Genomic DNA, 15,964 nt, shown 5'->3' on the forward strand with positions numbered 1-15,964 from the left:
TTTTTTTTATTTTATTTATTGTTAATTTTTTACCCTATGTGTTTATCTTTATTGTTTATTGCACATACCTGTTTTTTACATTACATATACTGTATATACTGTATATATATATATATATATATATATATATACTGTATATAAGAAAAAATAACAAAATGACTCATTATCACCTTCTGACCAGGAAATCGTGCGACCCCGTTACCAAATACTCTTTGTCATTGTCTACAACAGGGCAGGTTTCCCAGACAAGGCATCAAAGCGGTGGAGAGGTCGGCGCTGCCCGGCCGACTGGAGTTTGAGCTCACGGGTAATTCCCTTTCACTGGATGAGAATCTGAGCCATAATAATGGCGTCGTGACAGTAGCTTCATTTGGTGGTTGCTGTGTTCCAGGGGACCTGGTGGAGCCGCTGCAGGTTTCCTGCACCGGTCCGGAGGATTACGAGAACTGGATCTTCCACTTACAGCAGGTTGTTTTACCATTTAATTGCTGGTACAGATATTTAATATAGAAATCAGCATGCCACACCCTTCACTGACATTCAAGTTATTGTTTGGCACCTTAAGTTCTTCCCTCTTTTCAACTCCCAGCCAGAGAAAGACGGCCAGGTTGCGGTGAGCCACAGCGGCCCACCGATCATGCCGAAGCTCCAGAAAAGCAGGAAGGAATCCCGGGAGCCGGTCGTGAAGGTCGACCAGCGCCACGCCAACGGATGGACTTGACCGTCACGAGTCCCAACTGTAGATATCATGTACATAACAGCTTTGCTTCTGTTTGGTGCCTCAGCAAAGGGCGAAAGACCATCATGACATCACTGCGGCAGCGGTACTTACGGAACGGTTCGTGTGGGGACACAACCGAGGCCTCGGGCGCAAATCAGGACACAATTCGGCGCAGCCACTGTCCAACCTGACGGTGAGCGCCGGGCAGGTGGAGACCCTTCTTTAGTGATTCGTTCCTCTTGAACCAGAACGTCAAAATGAATCAAACCTTCCTGATTTTTTCGAGTTCACTGATTTCCCTTCAAGCCTCATCAGTCTAAACACACTGTTGTTTAAACGCACTGTTGTTTAGACCGATGATGAATTAATCTCACAGCGCTTACATCGCGGTCCCAGTCAGTTTCGCTTCCGCCTCCGGCTCAAAAATAATTAGTTCAAAAGGATTCACTCGTTCCCTTTCGCCCAGTGGAATAAAACCTTTGAAAGGATGTGCGTCCGCTGGCACAGGTGGGGGTTTGCCACCGTTCAAACCGACCACAAACTGGACTTTTAAATGAGAGGGCAGGACGTCACCTAGAATCGGAACGAATCGAAGCGTCTTTTTGGGAATAGAAAAACGGACTGGTAACAGCAACAAGAGGCAACAACCCGTTTCAATTCAATCGTTAGGACGAGTCGAGTCCGTAGAGCCATTTTATTTTTCCAAACCAGTGTTTCCAAGGAGAATAGAACAGTAGAAAACTGCAAACGTATTTACACTCTGCTTTTCTCTTCACCACGTAATAAAGTAATATTCTAATTTCCTCGTCATCTACATGTATTTTTTCAGATTTTCCTGCGTGTGTATGCGTCTTATTTCCGCCATCACTTTCACCGAAACAAAATAAAGAGGAAGAAAAACAATTGCATTTATTTCAAAGGTTAGACATTTACATTGAAATCCAGTAAACATTCAGTGTGTTATTGGTTTAGTGCCATTGTTTTCCATCCATCCCTCCGCCCGTTCCATTCAGGCTGTGACCTGCGCCATGACACCACGGTGTGTGGGGCGGGGAGACACCTCGAATGGAGAGCCCGGTCACGCGCATACAATCACACAGTAGTCGCACTTACAGGTGATTTAAGGTCACCCACTCGCCTAACTCGCGTGGCCTTGGCGGCGTAGAACCGCGCCGGCGACACGGGACGAGGATCTGAGGCGGGGATCCGAAAAAAAGCCGGCGCGCCGCCCTCATAAATAACCGTCAAAAAGTAAATGAGGCATTTCCTTCCCGTTCTTTATACACGCGAGTGAGTAACATCTACAGGATGGTACATTTACATCAGTATCTCCATAGAGAATATCCAGCTATAGGAGCATAAATATACACGCTGCGAGAGCAAATCTTTTTTTAAATTACAACTAACTTGGTAGGAAAGGCGGATTTCTAGACATTTCATGTGCCATCGGAGTGGTTCGCACGGAGGCTCGGACTCGAAGCGGAGGATCCCTTTTTACACTGTATTTTCCGCAGCCCTTCTGCAGCTGCTGGGAGCGTTTCACAGGTGGGAGGCACGGAGGCCTCCATGCCGTTCAGCGCTTCTCGCGCTTCCTTAATCGCGACAGAACTGAAACGGAGGTGATTGGATCGGGGAACGTCGCGTCGCGGCTCCTTTCGCCTCTGTATTCATGCTGAACGTCGCACGGCCGGGACTCGCCGGAACGCCGAAGTTAATATAACTGAACTTCTCACCCCTCATACTGAATACATGCCTTTCCGGATGAGCCGTGACGAATAAAACCTTTGAGAATAACCGCGTCGTCGTTCCAGACAACGGTGAAGACACTTGCAGACAAGCGCCTGGAGAGGCAAAATCGCCGTTTCACAGCGCGAGCGTAAAAATATCAACCTGACCGGTTGTTCTGCTGCGTTCGGGCACTCGAGAACATCCGCTCTTTATTTTTTTCCGGAAAAGGTTCCGATTGAAAGCTGTGAATGGAGATCAAAAACGCAGACGGAGACGCCCAGTCGTCGCCGCTGAAGGCGTTTAGGGGAAGGCGCCGGGGCGCGGCACCGGGGCGCAGCGGCACTAGCGCTCCCCCTGCAGTTTCTCCGAGACGCACTTGATGCGGATGTTCTCCCGCAGGTTGCGGAGGCGCGCGCTGCGACTGGTGATCTCCTCCACGTAGGTTTTGGGGAACCAGCCCCGTTCTCCGTCGGACAGTCGGACGCCTTCCACCCAGCCTGTGAAAAAGTGAAAAATGTTGAAAACAGAAAAAAAAAATGTAATAAATAAATACAACAGCCAGCACACGGGAAACAAATTTTTTCATTCTCGTGTTCTTGTAATTCTTGTATTCTCAGAATTCCACTTCCTGAACGCTTCTGTGGTAATGACGCTGCAAAAACTAAATAGTCAGATTTTGAGATGTGATCAAATGCGACATTTCACAATCGACCGCAGTCCACCGCATGTGAAATGCAAATTGAAAATATGTGTTTTTGGGATAAATTGCACATTTTACATGTAATTCATGTGGGAATCGCATGTAAGAACCCATTTGAAGCCCATGGATGCTGCTAAATGGCGCAGTGCAAGAAATACTTAAACGCAAACCTGTATCACCTGAGTTCAAAGTTTTATAGTGCATCCCTTAGCACCATGCATGGGATTCACATAACGTGGGTTTCATGTATTTTATTTAAAGGGTGTCACACGTGAATCACATACTATCACAGGCACCTCAGATGTGAGATCGTGCCGGTTTGTGTAAAGGGCTGTGGAAACAGCGGAAACTGAGGTCGGACGGTTGACGTTTTTATCGAGATCTGCACGAGACCGTCGGGCGAACCGTCTCACGGCTCTATTCACCGGATTGGGACCTAACGCGAGGCGGGGTGGCTTGGGACGCCGGGACGCTCACCGTCGCCTGTGATGGTCTTGGCCTGGAGGATGTCGGCCTTCTCCAGCGTGAGCTCGTCGTGCTCTTGGGCCTGGTAGCTCCGGATGCACTGCACCTGGGACAGGTCTGGCGACGGAGAGAAGGAGGAAGAGCTTTAGGGAGCGGGTGGGCGGGTGCCGGGTGGCTTTGGATCAACGTCCGCCTCCGCGACTGACCGTCGTTCTCGCACGCCTGCTGGATGTCTTCCCGGGGGTCGGACGGAAACATGGCCGTGATCCACCTCTGCTTCCCGCTCCTTGGACGGACACACAAGACCGCACAACTGTGGTCAGCGCACCGCTCCCGGCAGCCCGCGTGGCCGCGGAGACATTTTAGACGGACAAACGAACAAATGCGCCGAATCGTCGGTGGCCACGAAAAATTGAGAATTGTCGTCATTCGGTCGCATTTCGACGTCGTCGTGCCCCTAAACAGAGCTTGACAAATCATTGACGGTTCAGTTCAGCCCACTCACTCTGTGTGGGCTTTGAGCAGGATCTGGTGCTTGAGCTGCTGGCCCTCGCACAGCTGGAGGTGGAAGATGAACCCCGAGATGCCCTGCAGCTTCTGGCTCAGGTCCTTCACCTTCAGCTCCCCGATCTTGGCGTGCACGAACACCACGAACTTCCACGTGCTGCGGGGAGAAACGGGGTGGAGCTGCTTCAGCGCCAGGGTGAGCGGCTGACGGCGTGCCGTCGGCGTATTCAAAGGGGAGGCGGACTGCCGGGAATGTTGGGAATGTCGGCTCCCATCAATTATAACAGTTTATTACAGCACAACCTCACGATTGACTTCAGAGAAACTTACCGCTTGGCTGCAGCTTCTCACTTCCTGTAAATGCTGCTCATGAACAGCTTAAACGCGGTCCAAAGCGCAAATAAGCCTCAAATTATTTTTTATCTTTTCGAAAAGAGAAAAAAATGAGCATGAGAGCCTGTGACTGTATTGTGAGTTTTCATTGTAGTCACAGGTTCTTATGTTTGTTTTAACATGTTTTCAGTGACAGTACTGTCACGTTTAATTTAGAAGGAATCTGCAATCTTTGAATCGTTTAATTTGGAAAAACTTCGAGAAGTTGCCGGTAGGAAGCGTGTGACTTCCTGTTTCTAGTCTCTTCAGAGCTGATTTGCGCAAGGACAAAGGAGCGGATGAAAAACCCTGCAACACCTGCCAAACGCATGGAACAATCACATTCAAAACCTTAAATTGTCCCCGGTGGTGTCTCATAAGCCAGATTTTGTGCCACTGTTTGGTCAAGGACCAAACCAATGCATCACTCACTCCTTGCGTCTGGACAGCAGGAGGCAGTCGTTGAACAGGTGCAGGTACACGGGCTTGGTGGGCAGCTTGAGCTTGGAGCCGGAGAAGCTCATGGTCTGGGTGTCCATCTCCAGGAGTTCCCCGTGCTTCACCAGCCAGCGGGACTGGGAGATCAGGGGAAAGATCTGGAAGGAGGAGACCTACTTTTACACCGCCCAACATAACATGGACAAACGTGCGCTAATGTTGGGCGACGGGGAGCAAGAGGAAAAGCCACGAAGACAAAGTGGGGGCCGCTACCTTGCCCTCAAAATGAATTTTCTTGTTGAGGTGAATGAGCTCCTCCATCCTTTTCATGGACTGCACGCTGGAGTTACACGCCTTTATGATCTGGCGACACAAATTCCAGGGTGAGTTAGGCGCTGCCTTTCAGCAGTAGCGACGGCGGCGCCCATTCGCCCGCTGGTTCGACCGTGGCTACCTTTTTCAGCTCGTTGAAGGCCTTGGTTGCGGTGTCCTCGTCCCGCGAACCCGGCGTCGTTCTCTTCAAGATGTTCTGCGGAGGGAAAAATGAACTCTTTGAAGGCGAGAGGGGCCAGCATTTATAGTTCCCTCTGCTTGAGATGGAAACTCCTGGACTGGAAAACTCCTGCTTGAAGGTACAGTGTGTAGAATCTACGGAACGGACATGGCAGAAATGCAATATAATATTCATAAGTATGTTTTAACTTGTGTACTATCCCACGAAAATAAGAATTGTTGTTTTTTTTTGTTTTTTTTTACATCTACATAAGGAGCGGGTACGCTCCGTGTTTCTTCTACAGTAACTCAGAACGGACAAACCAAACACCGGCTCTGGAGAGTGCCTATCGCGTGAGGCCGCGATGTTGCACCGCCATGAGGAGAAATTTTCATTTGGTTGCAATCTGCAGCCTCACCACTAGATGCCACTAAATTCTACAAACTGCACCTTTAAGCGAGAACTGCCACCGCAGTGGTCATATACTTGAGTAGGGAGTGTGACGACGAGTAAGAGTACATTCGTTTATTGAAAACAAATTTTAACGTTGGTATAATAAATCTGCACCTGATACAAACTGATTTTATTTGACGAGACGTTCAAAAACTTGCAATTAATAAAAGAGCCGTTGCTGCCTGATGAAGGTCCTTTTTAATTGCAGGTTTAGAGAGGGGTTGTGGTTTTTTTATCAATATTTTGAAGGCTTCCCGTTTGTGAAGAATCTATGTGTTTTTACTTCAATTCACAAAAGACATTAACCAGAAAAAATCCTAAAATTCAAAATGGCACATTTTATACAAAGACACACAGAAATGCTTTGCTTTGCTCATTCGCTCCTGCAATTTCTTCAAATTTCTTAGGAGTTATTGTGACGTCAAATTTAAGGATTGCTTAATTTTAAGGTCACAGCAACCAAAATTAACAGTAGCGACGCGCTGTCCAGAATTTTGGTGATACTCAATTAAGTATGGAAACGGGAGCTTTCCGCCTCCTTCTTGAGTGCCGACATGCACGCCGCGCTGAAGCGAATTGGTTGTACCTCGACCAGCATTTTGAGTCGCGTGATCCTCTGGAAGGGCAGGATTAGGAAGGAGGTGAGAGGAAGTCTCTGGCAAATGGGATCCTCCTCCAAGCGAGCCAGGATGCCTGGGAAGCGGGCGTTCTCCTGCCTGAAGGGACAAAATTAGTTGAGAATCCCAAACCGTTATTTTAGGTTAATTATCAGCTTATCGATTATCGATTTTACTGATTTCGGAAAACTATGGACGACACACGTCTTCCTCTATGAGGTCCTAGAAGAAGGTCTAGAAGGTTGATTTCACTTCTTGCTTTGCCGTTCAAATTCTCCCCAAACAGGAAATGGGGTTGTGGTTAGTGATACAACGTCACGCATAAGCAACGCCATGGCAACCAGTGATAAACAAAGCTGATTCTCAACAACATCAGGCTCCCGGTACCAGCTTGGGTCAATTATGGAGACAGAAAATGACCATCGTGACGGCTCAATCGAAGTGTTTTCTTTCTATATGAATAGCTGACATTCTCAGGAGACATGTCATCAAATGGCTGTAGTCGTTCAGAAGCAAATAGACGGAATAATGTGAAGACATGGTTTTGTTACATGGTGAGTGGGCGTGCCAGCTTGGATGAGACCCTCTTTGCCAAGTACTGTTTTAAAAAGAGCTTGAAATACTGAAACCTTGGTGGTAAAAACCCATCTAAAATGTTCAGTTCAGTTCAGAGACCGGCTTGGGACGGTGCTGGAGTGGCTGGGAGCCCGGCAGGGAGCATGGGGTTCTCCGCTGTGCTCCCCACGGAGCGGCCCCCTCACTCAAAACATTTCATAACCCTGCAGGCGGGATGAAAGTCAATAATTCTAACTTTGATTTTGGATTCTAAATCGGATATTAAATGCTCGAATGATACATGGATATTCCTGGAATATCCAAAAAAATAAGTTCCTCCGGAACTTTGCGCCGGAAAAGGGGCCAACCTTTCCCACGAAGGAGAAAAGCCAGATACTACCAACAATTCTACAAACACTCGGAGAAGATACTCACAGCAAGCGCTGGTAGGTCTGCTCTTGGTAGGCCTGGTTGGTTACATAAGGCAGGTAGACCCGACACAGTGCCGGACAATGCTCCAGCACAATGTCACACACGTCAAAACGCAGGATGTCCTCCTCCAGCCTGTGCTCCAGGTCCTGAAGGAATCTAGGAGAGAGACCCAAATCATTTAAAAAAGGGTTAGGGTTGGAATGGTTTAAGCGGACAAAAACAGACATGTCTGTGCCATATTGGCTCACCTCTCGCTGACATCTTTGACTTCCGGCAGCTTGGAGAACAGCCACTGTTTGTCTTGGGCCCCCAGGCACTCGCCGAGCTCCTGGGACAACATGAAGTGGTCCACCGCGATCGTCAAACTGCGAATGTACGATGCCTCTGATGTCACCAGTTCAAACTTTGCCTGTGTTAAGGAGAAGACGGGCACATGTCAACAAGCACTATATCAGTTTGTCCCTTCATCCACCCCAACACCGCGAACAAGGATAAGCAGGTTAAAGATTTTCTAAATCGTCTAAAAGCACAGACAATGAGCTTTTGCGTTATTGTATTTACATGCATATAAGTTTTATATTTTATAGATGGCTTTGTGTTGAGTCCCCCATTTCCAGCTGTGCAAAACCAAGTTAACAGGTAAGGTAAGATAAGAGAGGAGATAACAGTTTATTAATGTGGTTAAGGTGTGAACCGTTGCTCAGGTGTTTGCTTATGCATAGATTGTTCACACATAACAGTCGATGTCTAGACTGAGTTTAGTCTTTTTTTTTCGTCTGTGGAAATCCCATTCGGAGTCAGGGGACACCCGCCAACGACACAGTATCACAGAAACTGGTTGTATCAAGAGATCCGGGAGAAAGAAGGAATCTACCGGTGGACTAGGAACTCTGAACAGGTTGGCCAAGGAAGACGACTGCAGTTGAGGCAGACTCAGAGAATGTGATTCCCCCACTCTATAAAGAAAGCTATCTCACTCAGGTGTCATGAAAAAGGCTGTCGCTCGGACGTAAAGTGGCAAAACAAGTGTGAAGAAATTATTGGTTTTCATCGTGAGTTCGGGTGCCAGTTTGGATAACCAGACACTTTTTTCAATCGACCGGTGGCCGTTGAACATGCAAAGGAAAAATGAGCAGAACTCCAAACACAAGGTTCTAAACATCGAGGTTTAACATTTCAATTGCACTTGAATTCCCGCTGTTCACCTCTTGCAATTTCCTTTCCTGGTTGCTGAAGTTGTCGAGCTGGCCGCTCATTCGAACGTCGGGGATGTCCTGCCACAGGGCAAAGGCAGAGCCGCGCGACGATCGAAACGAGCCGGACGGAGAGAGGTTGGAGGGAGACGGGGTGCCGTCCGACCCTTCCTCCCTGAGCCCCCCGTCCTCCTCGGTGCCCGGCTCCTTCCCTTGCTGCCTCTGGATCTCTCGGTTGATCGCGACGTCGCTGTACTCCTGGTACAGAATTGCTGGAGGGTCGAGCACAAGCCAAACCATGAAATAAAATGCCAAGGACACGGAAGGGTTACTGGAATGTCGCATTAATGGTGGACACTTAGGTCAAGGAATTCCCGAAAAACCTACAGCTGGGTAAAAACCGTGACAAGCGGTTTGAGTTAGCCACTGTGGGAGGTGTACCCCACTCCTCCTCTATGGATTTCTTTCGCATTCTGTTGGGAATAGTTGTACTGTAAGAAAAACAGTCACTTCAATGAACTCATTCAAAAATATCCCAGACCTTAAGTATCGACATTTGACAACATATTGCCCAAGGCAATCTTCACCTACCTAAGCTTTGAGCTCCAGCGGTGTAATGGCATTCCAGTGTCATTGTTTGGCAGTGGTGGTGGGGGTCCAACGGGACTGTGTGGGGCGCTATCTCCGGAGCCCCCTGAGCAACGGTGCCTTGAATGTGACTTATCTAAAAAAGGAAATCAAATCAGGTGGGGAATTAGTGGGGAATCAGGAAGAAAGGCACTCCTGATTATTGCCAATTCTCTGATTTATGATGAACTGCATTATATGTTCATATTTGGCCACTCTTGGTCTAGTAGGAAAACCATTTACGCTTGTTGGGAGATAACTGTTGTACTTTACAGTCGTGGTCAACAAGTGTTTGTTGTGTTTGATTGAGTTGGGTGAGCCCTTTTGGACTACCTGAAGATGAAATGTTACCTACAGCTTGCGCTCTGTGAATCTACTCACAGTCTGGGTTTGGACTCAGGTTGCCGGAGCTCTGTCTGTCTCGAGAGGCTACCCGAGCGGACAGAGACTTTCCCAGCTTTAGCGTAAAGGAGGTCTTCCTCTGGGACAGCTGCAGTCTGGATATTAGTTCCGAAGCCGAGAAACGCCGGCGCTCGTGATCAGACTGACGAGATCGTGAGGAAGCGACGCCCCCTGTGGCATTTAAAGTCTCTGCCGGCCCACAGTTCTCTTCCGCCCCCGGCATTGAGTCCTCGGTTATATGAAGGGGCTCTTCTGGCAAATGGAATGTATCAGGGTCATTGGTGTTTGGGAGGTCTAAAGCGCCCCCTGTAGGAAAGGGACTGGTTTCCTCCTCAGAAACGCCACTGAGATCCTCCTCCAGGAAGGACGCAAAAGGTCCTGGAAAGATGTAGTCTCCGTCCAGGATAGGACTGCTGAGAGATTCATCACTCAGGCTATCTGGGGAGTAAACTCGCATTTTTCTCCCTGGAAAAGAAAGAAAGAAAGAAAGAAAGAAAGAAAGAAAGAAAGAAAGAAGTACATAAATTAGGTGGTGAACCCTTGTGAAGTTTGGCTTTACAAGGGTTTAGCAGCACTCAGCCAATTCCAATTATTTCCATTTATTTGTAATGAGGAAGAACATCCAAACACACAATGCACTCACTGATAGACTTCTCCTTCAGTGAACCCTGCGACGTTCTCCTCTGCGGCTGGCAAGAATCTGGGCTCCGAAAGCCGGGACCCTCGGGGAAGGACGGGGAGCCGGGTAGATTGCAATCCCAGGTGTCTGTGGTGTCTGCGTAGAGAGAGGACAGTGGGAATGACAGCGGGAGGCTCAGGGCTGCGTGCATTGGACGACACTGTCTCTCACTCTCGTTCTGAGTGAACTCGTCGGGGCCGACGTAGCTGCGGCCGCCGAGCTCTTCCTCAGACGCTGTGGACGTGTGCGTGTTCCGGTTTGTTTGGCGGACGTCGCCGGCATTACTCCTGCCATTTTCTAGGTCGTTCAGTTCGATCAGCGAGTGTTTGAAACCGTTAAGGGCCGGGGAGTGTGAGGCGTCCAGCGTTTCCAGAGCGCCCGTAGACCCGGGGCAAGACGGAGTGCTAAGCCCATTGGCTTTAGGCGTCACTGGCGGTTGGAGCTCAATAAAAGCTAGGGTTTCCTGTTGGCACACGGCGATGTGCTTGTGGCGACACGGACGCATAAGCGGCCTGTCGTCTCGAGCCTCGCTCAGAGCCTGGGACTCGCCTGAGCCGGGAATCCACATCCTGGGGCTCTCTCCTCGGCAGCGGAACGCGTTAAGGTGGGGCTGGAAGTCAGGAAGAGGCGTGAGTCCATATCCAGGTAGCATGGCTGACTGAATGCATGGGAGCTGCAGGAGGAAAGATGGCAAACAAAAATTGGTAAACTGAGTTGGCTATTTTTAGAGGAATAAGGACAATAGCTTAAAGCGCAAACAAAGTCGAAGATTTCTTGCTCTAATTTGTGACGGATTGGACCGGTTTTGAAATAACATCAAGAGGCCGCGTCTTCCGACTTGATTCCGACAACACCGTAGTCCCCGGACCTCATGATCAAACACTCAGCGGCAGCGAGTAACGCTTGTGTTTTTTTCCATGGTTTGACTCTAGTTATCCAGCTGGCGTATGAGAAATACTTCAGACAAAGGAAGGAATAACCGGCAAAAGCCTCGGATCGAATCGGGAGCTTAGCGAAAGGCAATCATGGCAAAGCTGGAATGTTTCATCAAGAGGAAAATGTTTCCGGCTTCTAAGCCAACACGGCAACTCACCACTTATCTTGCAATAAAATACGGATGACTGGGCATAATTCACTGTTAGCAGTTTGGCTTTGTGTCACCGGAGAGATTCCACGGACGTGACCAAGTGTTGCACAGTGGCGGTCAGTGATAGGGAACAGTAGACGCGCTTGTCCCTCGAACCAGATGCTGCAGCTCATTTTAAACAGATGCTAACGCGGTGCAATTTGGGAGCGGAATTCAACCCCTTATTGTCCCAGTTGACCGGCTACACGTGTCCGTGCAAGGAAGCAAGTGCAATGTATGCATGTCCCCGTTCACAAAAGTCACCGTGGCGCATGTTGACACCCCCACACCATCGCACGCACACACACACACACACACCCACCCACGTCTGGCATAGTGCGTCTCCACTATTTCTTCCTGCTCTAATTAAAGACTACTTTGCACACACACACACACACACACACACACACACACACACACACACACACACACACACACACACACACACACACACACACACACACACACACACACGCACGCACGCACGCACGCACACACACACACACACACACAGCCTCCAGCCCCTGTACTTATCCGACACCCCTCACACACACACACGCAGACACGAGGACCCAGACGGTGTAAACCCCACAACAACACAAAGACAGACGGAGGAAGAGGGGCCGTCCCCGCCACTCTCACCTTTCACCTGCGATCTGCGCTCACTCATCATGCCTCCGCGTTCGCCTTCTGGCGGCCGCCCGGTCGGCACCCCTTTTCTGATCGAATGTTTACCATCACATAAATATTTACAATATTCTTTCTGCCCGGCCGGGTCATCGAGTCGACTCTGTGACAGAGTGTTTAAACAGAACCCCCCGGAGAAGCTCCGTTTCCCAATTCTAGCCCTGCTGTTTCCTGAGCAGGTAATCCTCCTTGTTTGACTTAAACACCGGGTAAAAGGAATGTTTCGGGCCCAAATGTGCAGACAGCTACACACACGCACACACACACACACACACACACACGCACACAGAAAAACTCACATATAGTACACAGACAGCCTCACACACACATATAGAAGCATGCAGCACACCGAAACATAGATGTGTGTGTAGACACACGTGCTCCCACATGCACCGTCCCCACACTCCTCCTCTCAGCAGTCACTTGCATTCTTACAGCAGAGATAGGCAGTCTGGTCAACTCTCTTTCTCTTTTCCCTCTGCTTCTCATTCCAACACACACGCACACACGCACACGCACACACGCACACATGCACACCAGCACAGGCACAAATGGTTACCTGTTCCCTGCCGCAGACAAAGGCGGCCTTTATCAGGGCGGCCCGGCCGAGCCCGCTCGGAGCACAAAGATACCTGAGAGGTTGTGGGAACGGCAGCGCACGCAGAGCCGCTGCAAGTGATCCAATTAGACGCGGCGGGTCACGAGCGCACCGAGGGCACACGCAGGTATCGATCCGCGGCCCGACCAAAACGCAGGGGCAATCAATGGTCGGGGCCATAAACGCACAAATGAAATAACCAGTTTCGTAGCTCAGTGACAACCCGATTAACCAGTCGTGGTCGCCCCCCCCACCCCCCCCACCCCCCCACCACCACCCACACCCCCCACCCCCACCACCCGCACCTGGCCTCACCGTAAATCAACACGCTCGCCCTTTGTATAAAAAATGAGTCCCGCTCCCCAGTTTTGATGGAGAGGCCTGGGCCATCGCCCGCCGCGTCGTGATAACATACATACGCGCCGCACTCATCGGGAGATGAAAGTGCGTTTCGCGCTGTTCGCCGTCCTTGGGCCAATACAATTATATATCGCGCCATAAGTTTTCAATTGGAAAACGCTTATAATTTTCCTTGTCACAGCAAGGTATTATTTGCGAGTGTTGTGGACTTTTCTGCCAGTGCACCCCCTCCAGGCTGCTGGAGAGGGCGTGTCGTGCGCTGCAGTTAATGAATAGCGTTGTGGTATCTATCTTTATGGCAGGGGCTGATAAAAGCAGCATTATTCTTTGTAATGTTTCCCCCCCCCCCTCCTCGGCTCGGCATCTGGAGGGCTCGGGGTAATCCTTTTTAACGCGCCGAATCAGCCCAATATCGCCGTAGAATGGAGAGCGGATTCAGCGCCATGAAAGACCCCAGTGTTGTGTAATCACATAATTGAAGTTTTTAACGACGCAACGTTTGCCAAAAGGGAAGGCGCGACAGAACGCGCCCGCCCCCGGAAACCGTTCGGGGTTTTTATGGATTTGAAGACGTACTTACGCATCATTCAGGCTGTTTTTTATTTTGTTTTGTTTTTGGTGCCTGGTGCGCTTTGTTAACATGTGTTCTCAGGGCACGTTTAGGAAATTACTGCCTTCCTGTGCAGTTGCGGAAAATGTGCCAGCGGCATAAAATACGATGCAGGTAGAACAGTGTCAAGCGTAGTAGAAATCATTATGACAAACAAAACTCCCAGTACTAGCGTTGGAGCCCCGGCGCCATTATTTGGCCAGACGGACAGGAGTGCCCCGTCAGTGTGGTGTGACCGGGTCACGTGTGCGCGCGAGATGGCGGTTCGACTCCATCGCGTGGGAGCGCTAATTGCCTGGCGGTGGAGTGGAGAGGCCCCGTTAATGTCCACTTTACACAAGTGACGCCGGAGGAGACATGACATCACCGCCTGTGTTGCTTCTGGGAAAAAAAATTGAACGACCCGCTGTTCCACCGCGCCGTGTTTTGGGAAGACGCCTCTCCCCCAAGGCCGGGCGAGATTTGTTTTCTATCCTTCCGAGCAGAGCGATAAAGGACTCCCCCCCCCCCCCCCCCCCAGCCCCACCCACACCCCACACTTTCATTCTCAAAGAAGTTTAAACGAAAGACTTCAATAGCTTCAATAGAAGTTTTAAAGGAAGGCCACCTCCGGTGCGTTTTTTCGGGGGGGCGGGGGCCGAGGAGGTGTATTTTTCAAGGTAATTAATGTTTTCCTATGGCAGCAGGGAGCTGCAATACATCCATCCCAGTCACTGCTATACATTTTTGACAAATATCTGATTATAGCAGGAAAAGTTTGAAGCAGTTATTAACCCTCTACTGCACAATTTAACACGAGGGTAACAAACCGGGTTTGTCTGAATAGTACACATATCAATTAACAAAAATTTATGCTGAATCTAACACATTATGAACTGTCACTTGCAGTTAAGAGACTGAATAAAACAAACTCATGGGGACTTGTATATTCATCGATTTGCTTCCTCTATGTGGCTTGGAGTCAGAAACCTGGCTCTGTGACTGCAAATAAACAGAAACATGGGCAGATAACGGTATTTTCTTTTTTTTTCCCCACGGAACAATAATCGGTTCATGAATCACCTATTTAAGTTAAATCAACAAATGTAGGTGTTCTAGAGGTGACATCCTGCAGATACGACATAAAGAGGTATTGGACTTTACTACCTTTAATACCTAGTCAAGTACTGAATTGCAAACATAATCATAAACCATAAAGGTGTTGTTTTATTTTCCTGTCTTGTCTATTCATCTATCTATTATAACACGACTATAAATGTTTATTTATTTTATTGACATCACTCTCTTTGTGACTGTGGACTTTTGTCCATTGACTGAGTCAGCCCACTATGTAGAACAGTCGCCCATTTCACGCGCACGCGACTCTCAATAACCAACCACACACACCTCTACGACGGGGAGAGCAGGACGGACATCCGCTCCGACGGCCCGGCTTGCGTCCTGAAAAGGCCGAGACGCGGCAGGAGGGCCTTCCCTGAGTGCGCCACGCCCAGATGGGCTGGGCGGGGCGAGAAGCTACGGTAACGGGGCAGCAACACCGTCCCCTTCGCAAAGGTCTCAGGTGAATTGTCGAGATGACCGGAGCCACGGCGGTAGGATAGTCCTGTTCATTCCTGGTGGACTTTTAAAGGCACCTCTCGCGGTGATTTGGGAGCAATTCCCATGTAGTAAATTCCAATTGCAGTTTCCCGCACCGCCGTCGTTCCCGCGGGCTCGGCATCACCGAGGGTTGTGCGGTCTCGCACGCAAAACAAAGGCGCTATTGACGACCCTTACGGAATTCAAAGATGAGCGTGCAATTATCCTGCACCATCGTGAGTCGGAGAAGCTCCGGCTTAAGCCGAGGATTCAACTCAGTCAATCCAGGCAATCCCATAATGACTACTGTATGGCAACAAAGGGAAAAAAATGGCTGCAGCTTTGATATTAAAATAACAGGCCGAAACCCAAAACATTCGACAAAAAGTCACGGCACGCCTCGTTAGACACCCTCACGTGCGATTTGAAGGGCGATAACTTGATCTGGATGCTTTTTAGAAATACATCATATGACCAACATGTAGAGAGACTGACGTCTGCGGCAAACAAGGTTTAAAACAATGAAATATTAATGTTCACTCAGGCGTTGACTTTTCAACACAGTTAACCTTTGATGGAACAATATTGAACCAACCATGAGAGCTATTTATTATCATTATTAT

General features: G+C 49.2%; 2 protein-coding genes across 2 annotated transcripts in view; both read right to left on the bottom strand.

Moving 5' to 3' along the window:
• Positions 1–1,605: 1,605 nt before the first annotated feature.
• Positions 1,606–11,034, bottom strand: arhgef19 (Rho guanine nucleotide exchange factor (GEF) 19; the record flags this gene model as incomplete). The annotated part of the gene is made up of 15 exons (XM_080014532.1): positions 1,606–2,946; positions 3,627–3,731; positions 3,821–3,900; positions 4,120–4,278; positions 4,926–5,089; positions 5,205–5,294; positions 5,386–5,460; positions 6,464–6,593; positions 7,485–7,637; positions 7,730–7,890; positions 8,687–8,946; positions 9,062–9,165; positions 9,266–9,398; positions 9,683–10,168; positions 10,347–11,034. The coding sequence occupies 15 exons, from the start codon at positions 11,032–11,034 to the stop codon at positions 2,792–2,794; spliced, it is 2,943 nt and encodes a 980-aa protein (XP_079870658.1). The 3' UTR covers positions 1,606–2,791.
• A 4,117-nt stretch (positions 11,035–15,151) lies between these two features.
• Positions 15,152–15,964, bottom strand: part of ano11 (anoctamin 11) — a gene marked incomplete at its 3' end in the record, with an annotated part of 25,420 nt that continues 24,607 nt past the window's right edge. The window contains exon 24 of the mRNA XM_080014533.1: positions 15,152–15,307. Within this exon, the coding sequence (XP_079870659.1) occupies positions 15,152–15,307 (156 nt within the window). The remainder of the gene's footprint in view (positions 15,308–15,964) is intronic.

Source organism: Zeus faber (assembly GCF_960531495.2).
Source record: "Zeus faber genome assembly, chromosome: 15".
In the NCBI taxonomy this organism is placed as follows: domain Eukaryota; kingdom Metazoa; phylum Chordata; class Actinopteri; order Zeiformes; family Zeidae; genus Zeus; species Zeus faber.